The sequence below is a fragment of the Polyodon spathula genome, chromosome 23, assembly GCF_017654505.1.
Source record: "Polyodon spathula isolate WHYD16114869_AA chromosome 23, ASM1765450v1, whole genome shotgun sequence".
NCBI lineage: Eukaryota > Metazoa > Chordata > Actinopteri > Acipenseriformes > Polyodontidae > Polyodon > Polyodon spathula.
In genome coordinates, this window is record NC_054556.1 from 17,944,018 (window position 1) to 17,964,940 (window position 20,923).

Below are 20,923 nucleotides of genomic sequence, written 5' to 3' on the forward strand. Positions count from 1 at the left end.
ATTTCAGACTTTTAACTGACTTGGGCTTCAGATTGAAATCACCTTGCTTTGGGTGACCATTTCATTGAAATTGACAAGATTTACATTTTCATTTAAAAATTACATTTTTGAATGCAGTTCAGTTATGATTATCAGCTTATATAAGTACACATCATATAATGAAATATTAAGTGTTTATAGACAAGTTTATACAGTTAAAAGCATAGATAATCATGAAAAACCTGTTTCAAGCAGGTGTACTCAAACATTTGACTGGTACTGTGTGTGTGTGTGTCTGTATATATACACACACACAGCTCTGGAAATTGGGCTGGCCATGACAGGGTCTTGATCTGGTGGTCCTCCATCCACACCTTGATTGACGTGGCTGTGTGGCATGGAGCATTGTCCTGCTGGAAAAACCAATCCTCAGAGTTTGGGAACATTGTCAGAGCAGAAGGAAGCAAGTTTTCTTCCAGGACAACCTTGTACTTGGCTTGATTCATGCGCCCTTCACAAAGACAAATCTGCCCGATTCCAGCCTTGCTGAAGCACCCCCAGATGAGTCCAGTTTTCAGCTTTGCCCAATACCTGGTCGTCTAATGGTTAGACGGAGACCTGGAGAGGCCTACAAGCCACAGTGTCTCGCACCCACTGTGAAATGTGGTGGAGGATCGGTGATGATCTGGGGGTGCTTCAGCAAGGCTGGAATCGGGCAGCTTTGGCATGAATCAAGCCAAGTACAAGGTTGTCCTGGAAGAAAAATTGTTCACACGAGCCCACCAACATTGCTGCCGTCTGTTAAGAACGGTTGCTAGGTGATTTATGACGTCATTGAAAATGAGCTATACAGTAACTATTATTCCAATATGCAGCTTATTAAAGGGACGTGTGAAATAAACACAAAGAATAACATCTACAAAATATTAACGGTGGCTTGTTTATTGATAAATATATTGATGTATGTTAACAGTTAAGATACCTTGCTCAGCTTTGTTTTAAATGTAGTGCTGGGTGCTACAGTTTTTCTCGTTTTATCATCAGACATTGCTGAGCTACGAGACTTTCGGAAAATAAACGCTTGCTATAGCAGGGCAAAGCATGGTACTGATAAGTTGAAACAATAAGCACCTGCCCTCACACGGCAATGGTAATTGGTTGAAACAGCCGATTCATGACAGTATTACAGGCAGTGCAGATCAACCATACACTGCTCATACATTAACAAGAGGACAGCACTCCCACTTCCTGCATCCCTATGCACCAAAATAAATAAATAATGGATGTGCCAGGTATGTGAAATCTACCTACCCCAGACCAGTGCAGTCGATGGTATATTAAAATCAGTCAGCATTATCTACCTGCCCCAGACCAGTGCATTTGATGGTATGCTCAAATCAGTCAGCATTTATTTCTACATTTGTACAGTCATTCAGTGACCTAATATCCCTAAATGTTTATTATTAAACAAATGTGAGTTTAAATTATTGGGGGGGGGGGGGGGGGGGCACGTGTCTTTCTGCCCCCTGGGTTAAGCGTCTATTGGAGCTGGCTGTACATTTTACATGTGCGTGCAATATGAATCTAGGTTATAGCAGTCAAAACTGAACAGTTTGACTGCTTCACTTTAAGGACTGGTTCTGACATGAATACTGGATGTGACAATAAACAAATATAAAAGGACTAACATTGAATCAAATCTAGTTTTTCCATTAGCAGTTTATACACAGGTTTAATAATTGGGTCTACTAAACATTACAGGCTTCAGTGCAGTAGCTCTAACATTGTGGTTTTGTGTCTGCTTGCAGCTGTATAGCAGAGGCCCCCCAGGCCAGCCCCCCAGGTGTGTGTGTGTGTGTAGATCAGCAGTGGGAGCTTGAACCGCCCCCCCATCGTCTTCGCTTCTGCCCCTCACTCCTCCTCCTCCGCCAAGCTGTCTGACATGTCGGGCCCCGTGCCGAGCAGGGCAAGAGTTTACACCGATGTGAACACGCACCGCCCCCGGGAGTACTGGGACTATGAGTCGCACGTCGTGGAGTGGGGGTGAGTTGACACTAACACGGGACAGGGCTCTTCTGGAGTTTAGGGGAGTAATACTGTTTTCACATCTGAATCTGGCAGTCAGATCCGGGACTAGTTAATGTGGCTTTGCTCCCTGTTCTGTTGACACTGGAAACTAATCCCAGATTTGATGCACTTTTAGTTTTTCTTCAGTGTAGATGCACTAAAGCTGGAATTGACTCAGAGGTGAAGTTGTTTGATCTGCCCGTGTGTAAAGCACATATTTACATGCAGGACACAGGTGCAACTGAAAAAGTATGTAGCATTTTTTTAAAACCTAGCTTAGTTTTTTTTACACACACTAAAGCAGGGTAAAATTACTCTGGTAACGATTAATGTGGATTTGAAACTAGGCAGGAGGTGGATTAGTTGCATCCAGCAGTCAGTCGCACTCAGAGGGAAGTGTGAAGAAAGCAGGATGCAAGTCTTAATTCAGTGCGCACTCAGCACTCAGTCCCATTTTGAAAACAGTGTATGTTTCCATTTAATTTCCTAAATGTTTAAACTTTAACATATTGAGTACGTTGCAACAATCAGAAAAAGCCACCATTATAAAATTTGCCAGTAGAGTGCTGTTACTGTTTTTGGAACAAATATCCGAATAATCAAACAAATCATTTTCATATTCATTCATATAACATAATTTACAACAAAGGAGATGAATACATACATGACATTCATGCTACTGCCCCCCCCCCCCCCCCCCCCCCCCCGAGAGATCCCCCCCCCCCCCCCCCCCCCCCCCCCCCCCCCCAAACACACACTCTGATAAATTATATAAAAATATGATTTCTGTTTAAATTAGAAAAACACTTGTTTTTATATAAATTATGATTCTGTTTTCCTGCTACTTCTTCATAAAAAATATTTAGCTTCAAATTTTGGAAGAACATTTGTGAAAAAAACTTGTTTGCACCAACATTACTGTTAAATAACACCTGACAACAGGAATGTACGTAAGACTACATTTGTACAACGTGCATGTGTTTATGAAACTGAATAAATAACCTTGCACTGTACACATCCTACTAAGTAAACACTATCTCTGTCTTGGGCATGCTTTTCTTTGACTGGTTAAACATTTCGAAAATGTCAAACATTTATTAACCTCCCAGGTTGTGATGTGTTGCATCATAATGCGAACGGTGTACCACTCAACAAAACTCCTTGAACTACACCGTGAATGTGGGGCGACACTACCACTGCCCCTACTGGCTAGGGGGCTAGATCGCCCCTGCCAGCTCTGCCTATTTCAACAAGGAGAATTTTAAATGTATAGGAGCTGTTCTGTGGCTGGCTTTCTGCCCACATAGAATCAATATCCACATGTGCAATATGGTGATCTGATGGCTGTTTTATTCATTTGTTTTTATTTCAGAAATCAAGATGACTACCAGTTGGTTCGTAAACTAGGTCGAGGCAAATACAGCGAAGTGTTTGAAGCAATAAACATCACAAACAATGAGAAAGTAGTGGTGAAAATACTGAAGGTAAGATAGCAAACCATGCCGCTGTAGTACTAAAACATATGTTATTGAATTGGTACATTTCCAATGCATAGCAGGGAGTGTCTGTAAAGTGTAAGCTAGTGAGCACAGATCAATGCATTCCAGTAATATTGCCAACTCGATGGTAAGGGATGTGCTTTTCTGTTGTCTGAAAATTGTGTAATTTCTTACCTGCAAGATTCTTTGTTGGCTTTACACTCTCTAATATTTGAGCAAAAATGTCCTCTGAAAAGATCAAGGTTGATTGTGTATTCCACCCAGTGTTGTCTTGATTAAATTAATTTGATCTGCACTTCCAAATACCAGAACCCAAGCACATTGGACTGAATATCTATATAGGAAGCAACATGTTCAATGACAGTATTGCTTATTTGTACACAAATTAATAATTTAAATTGGTAATCTACCTGTGAAAACCAGGCTAGACAGTCTAGAGCAGGGGTCTCCAATCCTGGTCCCGGAGAGCCCCTATCCAGCAGGTTTTCTAGGTGTCTTTACATCATCAGTGGCTAAAGATCTGGAACACCTGTTACTCTTGACTAATTAAGCCAATAATTGGTTCAATTAAGTAACAGATTGGTTGAAACGAAAACCAGCAGCCACTGTAGCTCTCCAGGATGAGGGTTGGAGACCCCTGGTCTAGCGAGTGCAGATGCAGTCTAGAGAGTCGAGACACAGATTGCAAGCTCGGAGCAGTTTGTTTTAGTATTCCAGTGCTTCAGAGCTTGCAGAGCGTCGTCACACTGTTCAGTTGTGTAATGTCAGTCAGGTACTTCTGGTATTGAACCTCTCTGGATACACCGAAGGCTGCACAGCTGCGATGATATATTTCACAGAGTACAACCCAGTAGATGGCGCTAAAGGACTTTCTGTGTTAGCTGAAGGTACAGGAACCAGTTTGTAAAGAATTAGTCTGGCATAATTATATTTCGGTTACATACAACTGTGCTCTTGATATCCTCCAGGCTGCTGTCTATAGGCCTTTGTAATTCCACACTGGTGTTTAAAAATCACCTGTGATCTGGGATATTTAATTAGTATTGGTACTCCCAGTGATTGAGTGGAGATATTGTGTGTTTCTTAGTGTTCAGTGGCTACCTGCTAATCAACTTGAGTGTATTGTATTTCTTGTGCATTGTTTGCCATGTCAGGCCAGTGCCAGTGAAGCAAGTCAGGTTTGTCAGACTAAGAGTGCAAGAGAACTTACACCCTCAACTGGATTAGAGTCAGCAACCAAACACTTACAAGCAGATTTAGAAGTCATTCAATCCAAATAGAAAACAGACTAAAAGCCAGATTTAATATGTTACTGTCCAGTGTATTCAATGTATTCTAGTGTATTGTAATCTATTGATAGTGTTTGTGTGTATTTTGTGTTGCTATGATTGTGTTTTATTGTGCAAAGTAATTATGAAAAGTAAGAGCTCATTACAATAAGTTCAACTGGGAGTTGAGTCTTGCCTGGATATCTACCAGATCTACGCCAGTTGTGAACAGCACACGTTTTTGCTGATATGAGAAATCCTTTCTTTACAGCCAGTTAAAAAGAAGAAAATTAAGAGGGAGATAAAGATCCTGGAGAACCTGCGAGGCGGCCCCAATATAATCAATCTTCTCGACATCGTCAAAGACCCCGTGGTGAGGATCTCCTTCAGCTGCTCCTAAACTGAACCTGTGACAGCATGCAGGCTCCTGAGCAAGTCAAAGCACTTGCATAATACGAAGTTAAAGGAGTCCTCGCCCAGGTTTTAAAATGTACACAAGCAATAGTATTACCTCTCCAAGTCGAATAATTAAATTGTATTGTATCCTTTTAATCTGGGAGATTAGTTATTTGAAATCCAGAACAGCTGCTGTTTCACTCTGATTGATCTGCAATCTCGACCCACCGGACAGATACCACGATGGACACGTTAACTATAGCGTGTTCAATATTCTGATATCACTTTTATTTTTAAGTGAAGGATCTCAAGATTCTCATCCCTATTTCTTTATTTTAAGTCTGTTAAGGCAACTCAGCTCTGAAGCAGCTGTTTTCTTCTATTTGCCAGGCATAGACTAGCAATGTGGGCTAGATCAGCCACCGATGTGCTTCTGTTAGTAAGCACAGAACCATCTAGAGCACTGCAGTGTTTAGCCAGAAAAACGAAAGGAAGCCTGATTCAAAGAGGCAGATCACCAGATGGCACTGGTTCTTACTGATCTAGTCTCTATGAACTCAGACGGGTGCAATGTAACAGACTTATCAAAAACATACAAAGTAAACCATTTGCGTCCCTGCAAAACAAGTTTCGTAATAATATGTAAATTAAACATCAAGCTACTTGCTGTTAGACTTCTACATTATAAGCCAGGTCCACAATTTAAGTTTGAATGTTTGACTAATATTTATGAGCAGCCTATGGGAGAATAAATACAACTAAACACCTACATGAAGTAACCTGAGGATTTCTTTTCTCAGTCCAGGACACCTGCATTGGTTTTTGAACATGTAAACAACACAGACTTCAAGGTACAGTTTTCTTTTTTAAATGTCAACGTGATGTTTAAAGACCTCCAGGATACACCATGAGCATTCAGAGAGTCCTGGACCAGCCCCCGGTGAGCTGGATCCTCATGAGGGAGAGAACCACAGCACTTCTGGAATTGAGATGTTAACTATACTTAACAGCTGCCTTCAGAGAATAACTGTGCTGTCATCAATGTATAAATACTAAAAGAGATTAAATGACAAGTGGCATGGAAAGGCTGGTCAGTTTTTAGTTTCTTTTACTGTTTCTACATTTCATTTGTTGTAATTTAGAGTAGTGCAATTCGGCCAGTCATTCCGTTGGAATTTAAATTAATGTAAACCTAGTAATGAAAAACATGGTCATGCAACAGCGTTGAGAAAAAAAAAAATTAAAAATTGATGGTTGATCTGTGTAGACTTTCGCAGTCTTCATATCTCAGCTTAAAGTTCTGCTGCTTTCTCATAAAAAACAATGTTGTGGCCAGCATCCCAGTTCCAGTTACATGATGATATTCTGACTGCCCTCAGTAGGGATAACCGTGACTTCAGACTTAATCTGGGTGTTCAGATGTCTAGGGCTCTCTTCACGGGGTCACAAATGGAGTTTAGAAAAAGGGGCATTCAGAACAGAAAATAGGAGACACTTTTTTACACAGAGAATTGTGAGGGTCTGGAATCAACTCCCCAGTAATGTTGTTGAAGCTGACACCCTGGGATCCTTCAAGAAGCTGCTTGATGAGATTTTGGGATCAATAAGCTACTAACAACCAAACGAGCAAGATGGGCCGAATGGCCTCCTCTCGTTTGTAAACTTTCTTATGTTCTTATGTTCTTATGTTCTAAATGCAAACACTCAGCCCGTGTATCCTAACGTAAGCGTTTTGTTAAACAAAATGCATTCTAAGAAGTGAAAAGCTGAAAGTTTCGATCATAACGAACTTGCATCCCTCATTTTTCTGAGTGTGTTTCCTCATGCTAAGGTAACTATTGTTTATCTTCTTGCTTTGAAAAAGCAGACAAACTAACTAGATATGTGAGGCACTGAACTGTGAGTGACTTGTGTTTTGTGTCTTCTCAACAGCAGTTGTATCAGACTTTAACAGACTATGACATACGATTCTACATGTACGAGATCCTAAAGGTATGTTTTCTATTTTCACACTCCCTTTCTTGCAACGACCTGTAAAGTTTGTAGTCTCTTGGTCGGATCACAGTGTTATATTTAACATGTTGCCTGCTTGCGCAGTTTTTAATCGCACATCATGGGGTCATAAATTGGCAATACATTTATCAGGAGCACTGGCCAGGAGAAATAAATATCTTGTAAGGATTGCAATGTATCCTGATCATGCACCCTCCTGCAACAATGCTGGTGACCTGAAATGTGTGGCGTGTTGTGGGAACAGAAAACCAGTATTGTTGCAGGAGGGAGGATGATCTGGATACACTGCAATGTTTGAAGAAAAAAATCTTTCTCCGGGTTAAATTTCCAGCTATCACGAATATGTTGGAACAGGCAAGACTGGGCACAGCAAAGGTGTGAACACTGCAGGGGTTCTGGAACACTGGGAGGATAGTGTGTTCACAATATGGAACCACAGCACTTCACAAAGTTCATTTCACTTACACACTGAATACTGCATTATAAAATGTATTGAACTTTGTGCATGTGTATAAATACCAGAAGCCAAGCCATACTGAAGGGTTTAATACAGAGATATGAGCTGAAATGTATTTGCTGCAAAAAAGACCATATAACAATCTCATAATCGTATAACAATTTAAAAATGACTGGATCAGAGGAAACCAATGCATGAATGACGTCTTAAAAACAATTCTCTTCTTTCTTTAATCACTAATGGGGTTTATTTTATTCCTGAGTTGTGTTTTACTGTAATCTGGTACACATTTCAACTTTGTTTACCAGCTAATTCCAATTTAAATAGTATTAAGAATTAAAATACCTGTTCAAACAAGAATAACCCGTGTTTGTCCCAGCACTATTTAAAAATGGTTCAACTGCACGTATTGTAACGTTACTCTTCTGCAGACTAGCGCTTCGATAGAGCCCCTTTAACACTACTGTTTGCTGTATTTATATAGAAGACCTCTCATTTGTATGTGTTTACTTTTTTAAACTCCTTGGTACTGATTCTTTTCCAGGCTCTTGACTATTGTCACAGTATGGGAATCATGCACAGAGATGTGAAACCTCACAACGTCATGATCGACCATGAACACAGGAAAGTACGGATACATCTAATTACCTGATAAATAACTATGCGTGGATAACCATGGATTCTTCCACTGCAGGAGGCCTGGGGCACGGTCCACCAAGTTCAGTCTGCTAATAAGTAGATAGTTCAAGCTTCACTACACAACTGATTCTTTTAAAATCTTTTGCATATATGCTAAGAATGTAAAACTTTCATTCTCAAGCTTTTGTGTGTGCAAGTTCAATTTTTGTCCAGAGAACCACTTCTCCAATTGATAGAATTTTAAGTTATTGAGTTTATCAGAATCTGTGACTGTTCGCTGTGGGATGAATATTCAAAGAAACACAGCTCGTATTCAGTGGCAATATTTAATGTTCATTTTCATTCATAATATAATATCGTTATTTTTATATAGGGTCTTTCATAGTGGACCACCATCACAAAGCGCTTTACAGAAGTAGGCTGTGAACTGTGCATTATATGCAGAGTCACTTACAACAGGCCATTGAATATACATCTCATCCACAGGATGAGCACAAGGAGGTTGAGTAACTTGCACAGGTTCACAGTGAGTCTGTCAGTGGCAGAGGTGGAATTTGAACCGGTGACCTTCTGGTTACAAGCCCTGGACTTTAACCACTTGATGCATTGTACAGCACAAAAGTATTTCTGTCATCTAAGTCATTTAGTGGGTACAAGGTTTATTTTGATCCCACTAACATGGAATATTATTTCCAGCTAAATCTGAATGAAAGCATATTTGAATAGTGGCTTCAGTTTTGAAGAATATTTAAACGCGAAAACCATGTTCGTTCCAGTACCAGGGGATGTACAATGGGATCTGCTTGTCTGTCCGGATTTGCCATTTTTCAGCTGTTGAAATAAATCCCTTATCAAGGCGTTGTAGTGAAGGCAGTTATGTACGTACGTATCACACACTTGCATATATCTGGAGAAGTGCTCATCCCGTAGTTATGAAACATGGTATAAACATCGAAGAGGGGGATGGGAATGTCTCTCTAGTCATCCATCCATATGCATGTAACACTTGCATTGTTGCATGTATCCCAAGATTGATCAGATTGTGATTCAGCACTTCAATGCTAATTCTTCCTCTAGTATTCTGTACATGCTGTTGATGACTGTCATGGTCATGCCTGATGACTCTGGTTTTGAATGGATGGCCGTGGCAGAGTGTATGTGACTGACATGCTTTCTGTTTTTTTTGTAGCTGAGGCTGATTGACTGGGGTCTGGCTGAGTTCTACCACCCTGGACAGGATTATAATGTGAGAGTCGCCTCGCGCTATTTCAAGGGTCCAGAGCTCCTTGTAGATTACCAGGTAAGCAGGGCAGTCCTCCCAGTGGAATATGGGTTTGTAGGGTAAATCACACAATGCAATAAGGGTTTGCTTACTTGAAGACTGATGTTTCCTTTTCGAACGTGCTTGAAACCCAGCAAAAACACAAAAAGCACTTTCATTCAACAAGAGAAACCTGGTGAGGACAGTTTTGCAAGTTATTAAGAGAATCAGACTAGGGATGAATGGAGACTTTTTTTTTTTTTTTTTTTTTTTTTACATGTGCAGACGTCAGTCTACTTTTTCAAGATGCTTGGATTAATTGGGATACAATGGAGGAAGCTGTACTTCCATCTGTGTCACAAGTTTAATTTAATAACATTTTACACAGCAGGAAGTGCTTGTCCGATTTGTGATGAGACTTGCTAAGTGTACCGGTCAGTGTTGTGTGATTGTGTCCAGTCCCCTGTCGGTGAGATGAGGTCCGTGGTTTAGATGCTTGTGGCATGTGGGGTTGCCCGTTCACACCCAGCCTCAGTCCTGTTACATAAGGACTTTCTTTAGCAGGTCAATGTGTGTAATCTCTGTGCAGCGGTGGCAGGGTTGGATGTTACAGCTTGATTTCATTTCATTTTTTTGCAATTTGCTGTGGGCAGTCACAATTGTCAGACTTGGGTTCAGATGTGAATTTTGTACACCTCTTCTCTGTTGCAGATGTACGACTACAGCTTGGACATGTGGAGTTTGGGCTGCATGTTGGCCAGCATGATCTTCAGAAAGGAGCCGTTCTTCCACGGACATGACAACTACGATCAGGTACTGCTTCTCTGGTCAGAATCAAGGGATAGAGGGAAACGGGCAGAACATGCTAATATATTTCAAAGAGTTCTTTTTAGGTTGACCATGTCTGTGTCCACATTATCAGAGGATAGACAGAAGTGTTAGGGGAAACCTTCAGCTTGAAGGTGTGGCAGGGAATACCTTTACAATTGTCTGCAATGTTACTTCTCTCCTCAGTTGGTGAGAATAGCCAAAGTCTTGGGCACTGAAGATCTGTACGATTACATTGACAAGTACAATATTGAACTGGAACCGCGGTTTAATGACATCTTGGGGAGGTGAGTGCTTCCGCTTTATTTTGAAATGTGAAGCTTCGTGTGTGTGTGTGTGTTGTGTATACTGCTGGGAACGACAAAGTGGGGCTGTCTTCTCTGTGAATTTTGGCAAACCCATAACTTGCTGGTTGATTTCTCCTCCTTGCTTGCTGATTTGTTTCCCAGGCATTCTCGTAAGCGATGGGAGCGCTTTGTTCACAGTGAGAACCAGCACTTAATCAGCCCTGAGGCCCTGGATTTCCTGGATAAGCTGCTCCGATACGACCACCAAGCAAGGCTCACTGCGCGGGAGGCTATGGACCATCCTTACTACTGTGAGTATGCAACTGCACTGTGCCCTGCTTCTAAAACTCACTGGTCAATGAAGAGACAGAACCACCCTTACTACTGTGAGTATGCAACCGCACTGCGCCCTGCTTCGAAAACACAAGGAGTACATCATACATATCCAAAGCTGTTATCCAATTGTGTAACTTAAAAAAAAATGGATGGTGAGTAAGTAGATTGAGCACAGAGTCCTTTTCTTCAGTCAGTTGTTAGGTTTATTGAAATATGCAGGGAGTCTGGTCCCAGGTACAGGACAAACAGAATACTCATCCTTACAATGTTTGCATGACATTAAATACCCTTCTGTATAGATGGTCCACCTCCTCTTTCGCTGACACTCAACCAATAGCAAAGGTACAACACATTATTCTGTTACCATATACTATAAGTATTTAATTTAGTGTGTGTGTGTGTGTCTGTGTGTGTAGTCTAGTGTGACGACCTCTGAACTCAGTGCATTCTTCAGATGCCTGGTGGTGCCCCAAAAGGTCCATACATCTAGTTTTTGTCATCTTCCTTGTTCATATCTCTGTTTTGCTTGAGACCCTTTGAGTCCAGTGGCATTATCTCTTATTCTCCCTGAGAACCTTTGGGTCCAACAGCAGTCCCTGAGAGCCTTATAGCCCCCCTTTATGCTTTGCATTCCAAAAGTCTTAGAGCCTGACCCCTTCTGGTCCACAGCATTGTTATCTTGTTAGCTTGCAGTCAATGCTGGGCAAGAAACTTGTAGACGCAACATCTCTATCAATTGTTAGCATGCAGTTTGAACCAAACAGTCTGCTATCTGCAATATTAGTCTCTTTTCAGAAAAGAACACCAGTATAGCTCTGCCAGTCCACATGCGTAGCAAACTGCTAATCAATTCTCGATCCATGTTTTCCAACATACCCTACTTTTAAAATATAAGATGGGGGGGGGGTGACCCGCTACAACCAAATTGTTCATGTGATCCCGAGCCCTCAGATGACCTCTTCGCTGGTTCTGAGTAGTCGCATCAAGTAACGAGTTTGTATAATATATTATAGTGAAGCATGTTTCTCTCATTCTAAGTCTCTCCATTGTGTGTAGGTATCTACCTTGCTTTCGCTGTTTCTATATGTAAGTGTGCTATAAGCAAAAACAAAACAAAGATACGTAAAAATAATACAAAAAATGAAAAATAAGCATAGAAAAATACAGTAAATACAGTTAATATCACTGTACACAGGTGTTATTTCTTATTCATGGTGGCTCCCAGTAAGTTTACAGTTTCCCATCTGCCAATGGGCCTTTCTAACTGTCGCTTTTGTTTTTTCCACCAAAAACACTGAATGCTATTCCACAGGATCAATACTATTACTAGTAACAGTATTATTAAAACGATATAATCCCAAAAAGTGTTCCCTAAGGCCTGCCCTGACCATCCATATCGTTTCAATATGGTGGCTTTTAATTGTGCCAAATCAACTTCGACCTTAGCTTTGAGCAGCTTCTCTTCCGCTCTTTGTAGGGCTTTTTTAACCAATTTGTGCACTTGAGAAAAAATTAATGAATATGAATCTAGATATGTGTCATCCCACCAAGCTGTAATTTGGAACTCCTCTGCTTCAGGTTCCGGTGTATATATATTTCCAATCTGAACTGTATGTGTTGGAGTAAAACTAAATCCTGGAGAAGTCTGACAAGTTAAATCTCCATACTTAAAATTGGTATGGTTACTCAACACACACCATTGATATTTCCCAACCTGCACTGCTTTTTTCCACCCCTCTAGTGGATGTACCTCTAATTCAGTGCTTATATTTCTATTGATTCCGGTGATTGCAGGACACCAGCAAACTACATGACTATTTGTTTCATAACAGCATGCTTTATGCACCACATCAGTCCAGTTCCCTTGTTGAACTTTCCATGTAGCCTTTTCCCAAACTATCACTGTTTCATTGTGTAGTACTCCTATCGGTCTAATCTTCAAACTGTCTTTATTCTGGTTATTAGGATCCATGTATGGTATTGAGAGAGAGAACCCTATATGACCAGGTGGTTCCTTGCCATTCTCCTTTGGCCACACTAAACTAGCTCCCAGGAGGTCAGTCTGATCAGGATGGAACATTGCCAACCTCAACCTGAGTTCCTCCTGTGCATATCTAGGTACCACTCCTAGCCTAATATCCATTATTTCTTCCTTCATTGTTTTTAAAAGGTCACCCGCAAATATTCTACAATCTATCGCTTTGGTCAAATTGCGCAAGGCTCCCTCTGTTCCATCCATTAGCTCGTATATAGCTGTACCCTGGAGTCTAATCCCTTGATTTACATACATTTGTCCATTCCCCAATCTTTCCATTCCTTCTCCAACAGTATTTGCTATCCAAGTTTGCCCTCTTGACATTTGATAAATATCCCAGCTGTTTGCAACAGAATGTCCTGCACCAAACCAGCCTGCTATTTCATCAGAAAGCTCCCTCTTCCTACATTTCTTATTACCTTCATACATTTGTTTGGCTATTCGCTCTTTGTAATCTTTTATTGTACTACCTATTTCCCTTTGAAGCCAATTCTGGATATTGGTATGTTGCTTGCAATGCTGTTCAAACATAACAGTTAGATTCGTGAAATTATACATTACATATGATAATACTATATTCACATTATCCAAAACAGTTTTTCGTTCTGGTCCGAGAATGATACCTTCCCGAGGTATGGGGTGCAAAGGGGGACATGCTTTGGGTTTGTCCTCCTTGCATGATGTTAATGTTATATTTTTGAGTGATTTGTATGAACAGTTATGACTGAACTGAAATATTACTAATTTGATTTAGATATTGATACTGATATATTGTGTCAACATCCTGTGTGTCTCATTTTTTACAATGCCTTTTTGGGTGTCCAGCCATTAATTGTTCGTCTTCCCAACTATCTGGGTTTTCCCATTCTTGTGGTTCTTAGACCACAGAAACCTTTGGGCATCATTATCAGACCAGGTTTTTACTTTATATCTGCAAACCCTATCACGTGGTGCATCACCAGCTACAAAAAAAACTTTAAATTCCCAGACACCTCCCTTTGAATCATCATAGTTCGTAATCGAGTAGGTGCATTTCTCTGGGTTTGTCGTGACTTTTGTTAATGTCCATTCCTCATTATTATACTGGCTAATGAAATATTTCCAAATCTGTCCCCTGGACATTGTAGTATTATGTCCCCTCCTTTATGGACATTTCTGGACTCTGGCACTTGATTATTACCAGATATTTTCCATACCTTATCATGACCAAACGTTTTACCGTCCTTTTTCCATGCCTGGAGCCCCAGGCTATCTTGAAATTGTAACTGCACATACTGTCCTTTCTTTATACACTGTGTCTCTGTCACCAACGTTGTTGGTGGGTCCCATCATGCTTCAGCGAGCAGGGTGAATATGCCAGTCAAGGTTGTTAGTTGGTATTTCATAATTCATCTGTGGGGACACAAAAGACCAGGCTTAGTGTATATTCTTATGCAGTTTGTGTAGGCTCAATGACCTTTTTCTGATATGGCTTACACTGGTCACCGTGGAACCAAAAGTACTGTATTGGTCTGCCACGTTTCTGTATTGCCAATTTCAGGTTGGTTTCACCAGACTTGTCCATAACCTGATATGGACCTTCAAATTATCCTCCCAGGCCCCGCCTTTTAAAAAGTTTTTTAGCATGACTTGGTCTCCAATTTGAAAGGAGACCCTACATGGGGATTGAGAGGACTGAACTGTGTATTGATGTGCTGCCCCCATCCGGTTAGCAGCATCCAAAAGTTTCTTTTGGATAGCTAACTGTACCTGTTGAAGGAATTGATAGTTAGTAACCTTGCTCGTAATAGGGATTGGGACCCCTGTGGGGTGTGCCACCCGCATTGTCCTTCCTGTCATTAGCTCAAATGGGGGATATCCTGTTGTTCACACTGAAGTTGCTTTAATTACCATTAGCACTCCGGGCAAAGCTGCAACCCAGTCAGGTGTAGATCTACCTAGATCAGTAGTTGCTTTTAATACAGCCTTCTTGAGACCATCTTTCAATGTGCGATTCATCCGTTCAACCATACCACTAGCCTCCGGGTGGTAAGGAATGTGGAAGTGTTGTTCTACACCTAACTTTTTACATTGGCAGGCCATTACCATGGACGTAAATGCAGTTCCACGATCACTTTCCAGTCTCTTAGGGAAGCCCCATCTAGTGAATACCTGTTCCCATAGAATCCTGGCTGTCGTAAGAGCGTCGGTGGAAATGCCTCCACCTAGCGTGTAAACATGTCAGCTACCACTAGGATATATCTGTATCATCATTTGGCTGTAGGTAATGGTCCTGTGTGATCAATTTGAATAGATTCCCAGGGCCCATCATTCCAATGTGAGGTACCCATTGGGACCTTGCGGCGTGTGGGAGCTGGATTCATCTGTGCACATATTAAGCACAGCGCAAGGTGATGATCTATATCTGCTTTCATGTCAGGCCACCAGTAGCATCCCTGTAAGAGGTCTAACACTTTTGGTGATGTTGCATGACCACTCACTTGATGCGTGTAGATGACTAGATCCTTGCGTAAACAGTGAGGTGTCACCCAGGCAAGCTGGGGTGTGGTATGATACAATGTTTCTTCGAATACCAACAACGTGTCCTTGTATTTATGGTAAGGCTGTGGAAGTGTCCGCTCTGCGGTAATGGCGTCCATGACCTCAACCAGTTTAGAATCGAGTGCCTGTGCCTTTTTCAAATCTAACATGGTAGGTGTGGCCATGGTCACAGGTGATGCATGAAACTCTTGGGATCCCTGGCGGACAAAAAGAGTGAACAAGGTCAGAGAGTTTCAGGAATACTTGTGAAACGGAACTTCAGCTACCACATACTCACTCCATCAGATCTGTCCAGTTATACAGAACTATCAATGAGCACAGTAAAACAGAACCAGGTGATTCCTTTTACAGGCCCATTCACATTGTTGGAGAGTCAGCTACGCAACATAGCAGGGAATATTGAAGAAATTGAGACTCACGACAGGCCTGTCCTTAAAGGTAAAAGCAAACTTGTACTGACTATCTGGGCGTACTCTAATTCCCCAAAATCCATTCGAGACATCTAGTGTAGAGTACACTGTTGCTGTTCCTTTCAATTGTGACATCATGTCTGGTGTGGTGGATACCAATGCTGTAGCACTGGGGGTGTTTTTGTTAAGCTGTCTGTAATCAATAGTTAGACACCGTGAACCGTCCGGTTTCTTTACATGCCATACAGGTGAGTTTACAGTAGAGACACACTCACGTATTATTTTCTGTCTTAACCATGAGTCAATTGTCTGACTAACTGCAGCTTCTGCTTACTTTGGATAGGGATATTGTTTCTGTGGAGGGGGATCAATGCTATTCACAGCCACTACCACACCTTTAACATTACCACAATCATGCTTGTGCTGTGCCCATACTTTACTGTGATGCAACAGAATCTCAGCCTGTCACTAGTATGTAGTAAGTTCACAACATCATCATCTTCTGTACCCTTCACAGTAAACGCTGAATGCCTATCTGAAATGATTGGCATCTTGATGCCCTGGGGATCTCTTGCCCCTTGCCAAATCAAACGATTAGAAAGATCAATAATCAATCGAGCACGCACGATCAAATTTAATAGTACCCAATTGCAATGTAATTGGAGTGGATATTCTGGCTTTGGTTACACCTCTTACTCCTACAAGCTGAATAGACCTCCCACTGGATGGTAGGTCTGTCTGGTAAGTGAGAGAGCAAGCAGCCCCTGTGTCTATCAGAAATGTGTCTTGACGGCCTCCAGCCAAAACTTTAACACATGGGCGGCCCTCCTTGTCAGCAGTAATATAACTCACTGCTGCAATAGAGGCCTGACCCCTTCATAGGGCAGATGAAGGTGGGGGTTCCTGTGGGCTGTGGGAAGGGTTATGTTGGCCATTGTTTCCTACCTGATTTGAGAAGGTCTGTAACAATTGTCTCAGTTCCTCACAAAACAGTGTAGGTGCAGTAGGTAACCTCGAGCAATTTACATCCTGTTGCTTTTGTTGTGGACCCTGCCCCTCAGCACATCTCCCTCTAGCCCAGCATTGATTAATTGTATGTCCAGCGCATTTGCAGTTTGCGCACATTTTAGACATTTTTTACATTCCTTTGACACATGACCCTGCTTACCACAATTAAAACAGCCTGACTTAACACCACCCTGTTTGGTAACAATCATAGCGATTTCCTTTTTCTCTATTGGTGCTTTATCTGTTTCAGACTCATTCCAGTCTCTTAAACAATCATGTATGCCTTGCTCTGTACCTTACGGAACAGGGTCTAGTGACAGTGCCCTGCTGTACTGTATCAATAGATGCTTGCATGTACAGTGGCTTGTGAAAGTATTGACCCCCCTTAGCATTTTTCCTATTTTGCTGCCTTACAACCTGGAATTAAAATTGATTTTTTGGGGGTTTGTATCATTTGATTTACACAACATGCCTACCACTTTGAAGATGCAAAATATTTTTTATTGTGAAACAAACAAGAAATAAAACAAAAAAACAGAAAACTTCAGCGTGCATAAGTATTCACCCCCCCCCAAAGTCAATACTTTGTAGAGCCAGCTTTTGCAGCAATTACAGCTGCAAGTCTCTTGGGGTATGTATCTATAAGCTTGGCACATCTAGCCACTGGGATTTTTGCCCATTCTTCAAGGCAAAACTGCTCCAGCTCCTTCAAGTTGGATGGATTCTGCTGGTGTACAGCAATCTTTGTCATACCACAGATTCTCAGTTGGATTGAGGTCTGGGCTTTGACTAGGCCATTCCAAGACATTTAAATGTTTCCCCTTAAACCACTCGAGTGTTGCTTTAGCAGTATGCTTAGGGTCATTGTCCTGCTGGAAGGTGAACCTTCGTCCCAGTCTCAAATCTCTGGAAGACTGAAACAGGTTTCCCTTAAGAATTTCCCTGTATTTAGCGCCGTCCATCATTCCTTCAATTCTGACCAGTTTCCCAGTCCCTGCCGATGAAAAACATCCCCACAGCATGATGCTGCCGCCACCATGCTTCACTGTGGGGATGGTGTTCTCGGGGTGATGAGAGGTGTTGGGTTTGCGCCAGACATAGCGTTTTCCTTGATGGCCAAAAAGCTAAATTTTAGTCTCATCTGACCAGAGTACCTTCTTCCATATGTTTGGGGAGTCTCCCACATGCCTTTTGGCGAACACCAAACGTGTTTGCTTATTTTTTTCTTTAAGCAATGGCTTTTTTCTGGCCACTCTTCCGTAAAGCCCAGCTCTGTGGAGTGTACGGCTTAAAGTGGTCCTATGGACAGATACTCCAATCTCCGCTGTGGAGCTTTGCAGCTCCTTCAGGGTTACCTTTGGTCACTTTTTTGCCTCTCTGATTTTAATGCCCTCCTTGCCTAGTCTGAGTTTTGGTGGGCGGCCCTCTCTTGCCAGGTTTGTTGCCATATTCTTTCCATTTTTTAATAATGGCTTTAATGGTGCTCCGTGGGATGTTCAAAGTTTCGGATATTTTTTTATAACCCAACCCTGATCTGTACTTCTCCACAACTTTGTCCCTGACCTGTTTGGAGAGCTCCTTGGTCTTCATGGTGCCGCTTGCTTGGTGGTGCCCCTTGCTTAGTGGTGTTGCAGACTCTGGGGCCTTTCAGAACAGGCGTATATATACCGAGATCATGTGACACTTAGATTGCACACAGGTGGACTTTCTTTAACTAATTATGTGACTTCTGAAGGTAATTGGTTGCACCAGATCTTATTTAGATTTTTTATTCTTCTTGTTATCTTATTTATTTGGGTATTATACGTTTGCACAAAACTTCGAATGAAGTCAGTAGGATGTTGTCTCTTTTTGGGAACAGCGTTAAGAACCTTACTGAGATCTGGTGCATGACGATAATTAGCAGCCACACACATTAATCGAACTCTCTCATCATGTCCTGGATATTGTGGGTTAGCACCTGGTGGTGTAAATTCAGTTGGTGCAATCACTTCAACTGGTAATACTGAACTCAGGATTTTGCAACAATCCCTGTCAGTGAGATTAAACGTACGTTGTATACCACACAGTTTTTCACACAAAGGTGTAGGATCTGTATTACCATCCCATTTGGGCAACTGTTCTCTCATCAAAGCCAATTCTGACAATGTTAAATCCCTATTGACCTGTTCATCAGCATAATCATATGTAGTTATTCCAGTTTTCTGGTCCAAAGTACCAGTTGTGCGTATCCTACGAGTCATTACAGGAGCTGTTTTGACATATTTGCTTGCAAAATATACTCTCCCTTTTGGTTTTGTTCTTTCAGTATTGCGCCTCCTTGATTTAACATTTTCTGCAATACTGGACATGTAGTCCCCTCTAGTGCCTTCCTCTTGTTTCTGAACCTCCTCAGGTGCTATAGCAAAGTCCTCTAACTCATCTAAGTCCTCCACCTCTTCATCCTCTTCACTCTCCTGTCTAGGATCCCAGTCCTCAGGACCATCGCTATCCTCACTATCTGTTTCTTGCTCATTATCAACCAATCCCAATGCTGCAATTCTGCGCTGCAAAACCTTATTATTCTGTCGTTGTTCACGTTCTTTTTTACGTACCTCCCTCAACTTTTGTACAATGTGTCTGTCTTTGTTATTTCCAGACACATTCCATAATTCCTGATATGCAATCCGTGCATTTTTCAAACTTGATTCCAAATTACTTGTCTTTCTCTGACAATCTATCAATTGTTGATTTTGGGTTGCGTTTTCCTTACGCATCTCTAATTGTTGTGTGGCAGCCAATCACCTTTCAACCATGGAAGCACTTGTAACTGATTCTAATCGCTTAATTTCCTCACGCAAACCTTCATTTTCAACAGATAATTTCTTACAATTTTCGCTTGTAAAATCATATCTTGTTTTCAATTCTTCAATACTTTGCCTCATTGCTCTTATGCAATTAGCCTGTTTCACTTTCTTATGCTTTTCTTTTCCATTCCGAGACGCACATTCCTGCCCTATAGTATTGACTGGTTCATTACTGTCTTTTGTATAGGGTCCCTCCTTGCCATGTTTAAAGACATAGTCTATACTCCAGATTCTCCAGTCATCCATTCGATGACCGTCACAATTATTTTTGAACATATTTGGAGTTGATCAGACTCCCAGCAAAACTAACAAAAAAACAACACGTTTTAGTTTTGTCTTGTTGTTACCAATGTTCCGTGTTTAAAGCTATGCTTAAGGAAGCATAACATTTTATTTTGGTTTATTGCGCATTTAATTTACACTTTTGTATGTGCTATTGGGTTAACTGGAACTTATTGTCTGATTGTTCCTTATTTGTACCACCTAATGTGGACAGTTAAATAAGAGGCTTATCCTATTGCCCCCTTATCGTGACTTACAAACCAAACAGTAAAAACAAAGACAAAACAGGTGTAACAAATCCTCTCAAAAACAAACATAAAACATAAATCCGAGTATGCCCGTACCAGCAATACAAGTCCATGTAACTAGTCCAATAGACTCTACTGGCACGTCATAACACTACAAGATTTACTCGTGCCTTTTTTTAGGAATCCAGAGGTCCTCTTTCATATATAAAGTCCTAATAGTCAATACACTTTTAGTTAAGCAGTCTTAACTAATTGTGTCCTCAATGTACATGAATTATCAAGAAGTAAAAAGTCCTCTTTCTTATTTTACCCTTGATTCTCACTACATTCTAAAAACTGCATATAAAACAATAAACTAGTAACTACTCACCAATGTACGTGATTATATGTTCGAGCTGAAGTCCTGATTCAAAGATTCTCCACACCTTCTGAGCCGAGAGTAGAACAAGTCTCCTTCTGTCTGCTTTGTCCTGGTCCTCTGCAGGGGATACAGGGTGGACAAACAGGTTTCTCCGTAGTCAAG

The 20,923-nt window shown here is 41.3% G+C and overlaps 1 protein-coding gene across 4 annotated transcripts in view; it reads left to right on the plus strand.

The window, feature by feature from the left end:
* The window catches only part of LOC121297911 (casein kinase II subunit alpha), a 39,141-nt gene that overhangs the window by 14,420 nt on the left and 3,798 nt on the right, over positions 1 to 20,923 (plus strand). The window contains exons 2-11 of one of the 4 annotated variants that reach the window (XM_041224541.1): positions 1,788 to 2,022; positions 3,419 to 3,530; positions 5,085 to 5,186; positions 6,010 to 6,060; positions 7,142 to 7,201; positions 8,224 to 8,307; positions 9,508 to 9,618; positions 10,291 to 10,392; positions 10,594 to 10,694; positions 10,857 to 11,005. In XM_041224541.1, the coding sequence (XP_041080475.1) occupies positions 1,922 to 2,022; positions 3,419 to 3,530; positions 5,085 to 5,186; positions 6,010 to 6,060; positions 7,142 to 7,201; positions 8,224 to 8,307; positions 9,508 to 9,618; positions 10,291 to 10,392; positions 10,594 to 10,694; positions 10,857 to 11,005 (973 nt within the window). In that variant the 5' untranslated portion in view covers positions 1,788 to 1,921. The remainder of the gene's footprint in view (positions 1 to 1,787; positions 2,023 to 3,418; positions 3,531 to 5,084; positions 5,187 to 6,009; positions 6,061 to 7,141; positions 7,202 to 8,223; positions 8,308 to 9,507; positions 9,619 to 10,290; positions 10,393 to 10,593; positions 10,695 to 10,856; positions 11,006 to 20,923) is intronic. The other 3 variants (XM_041224542.1, XM_041224543.1, XM_041224544.1) reach the window with 3 other exon arrangements.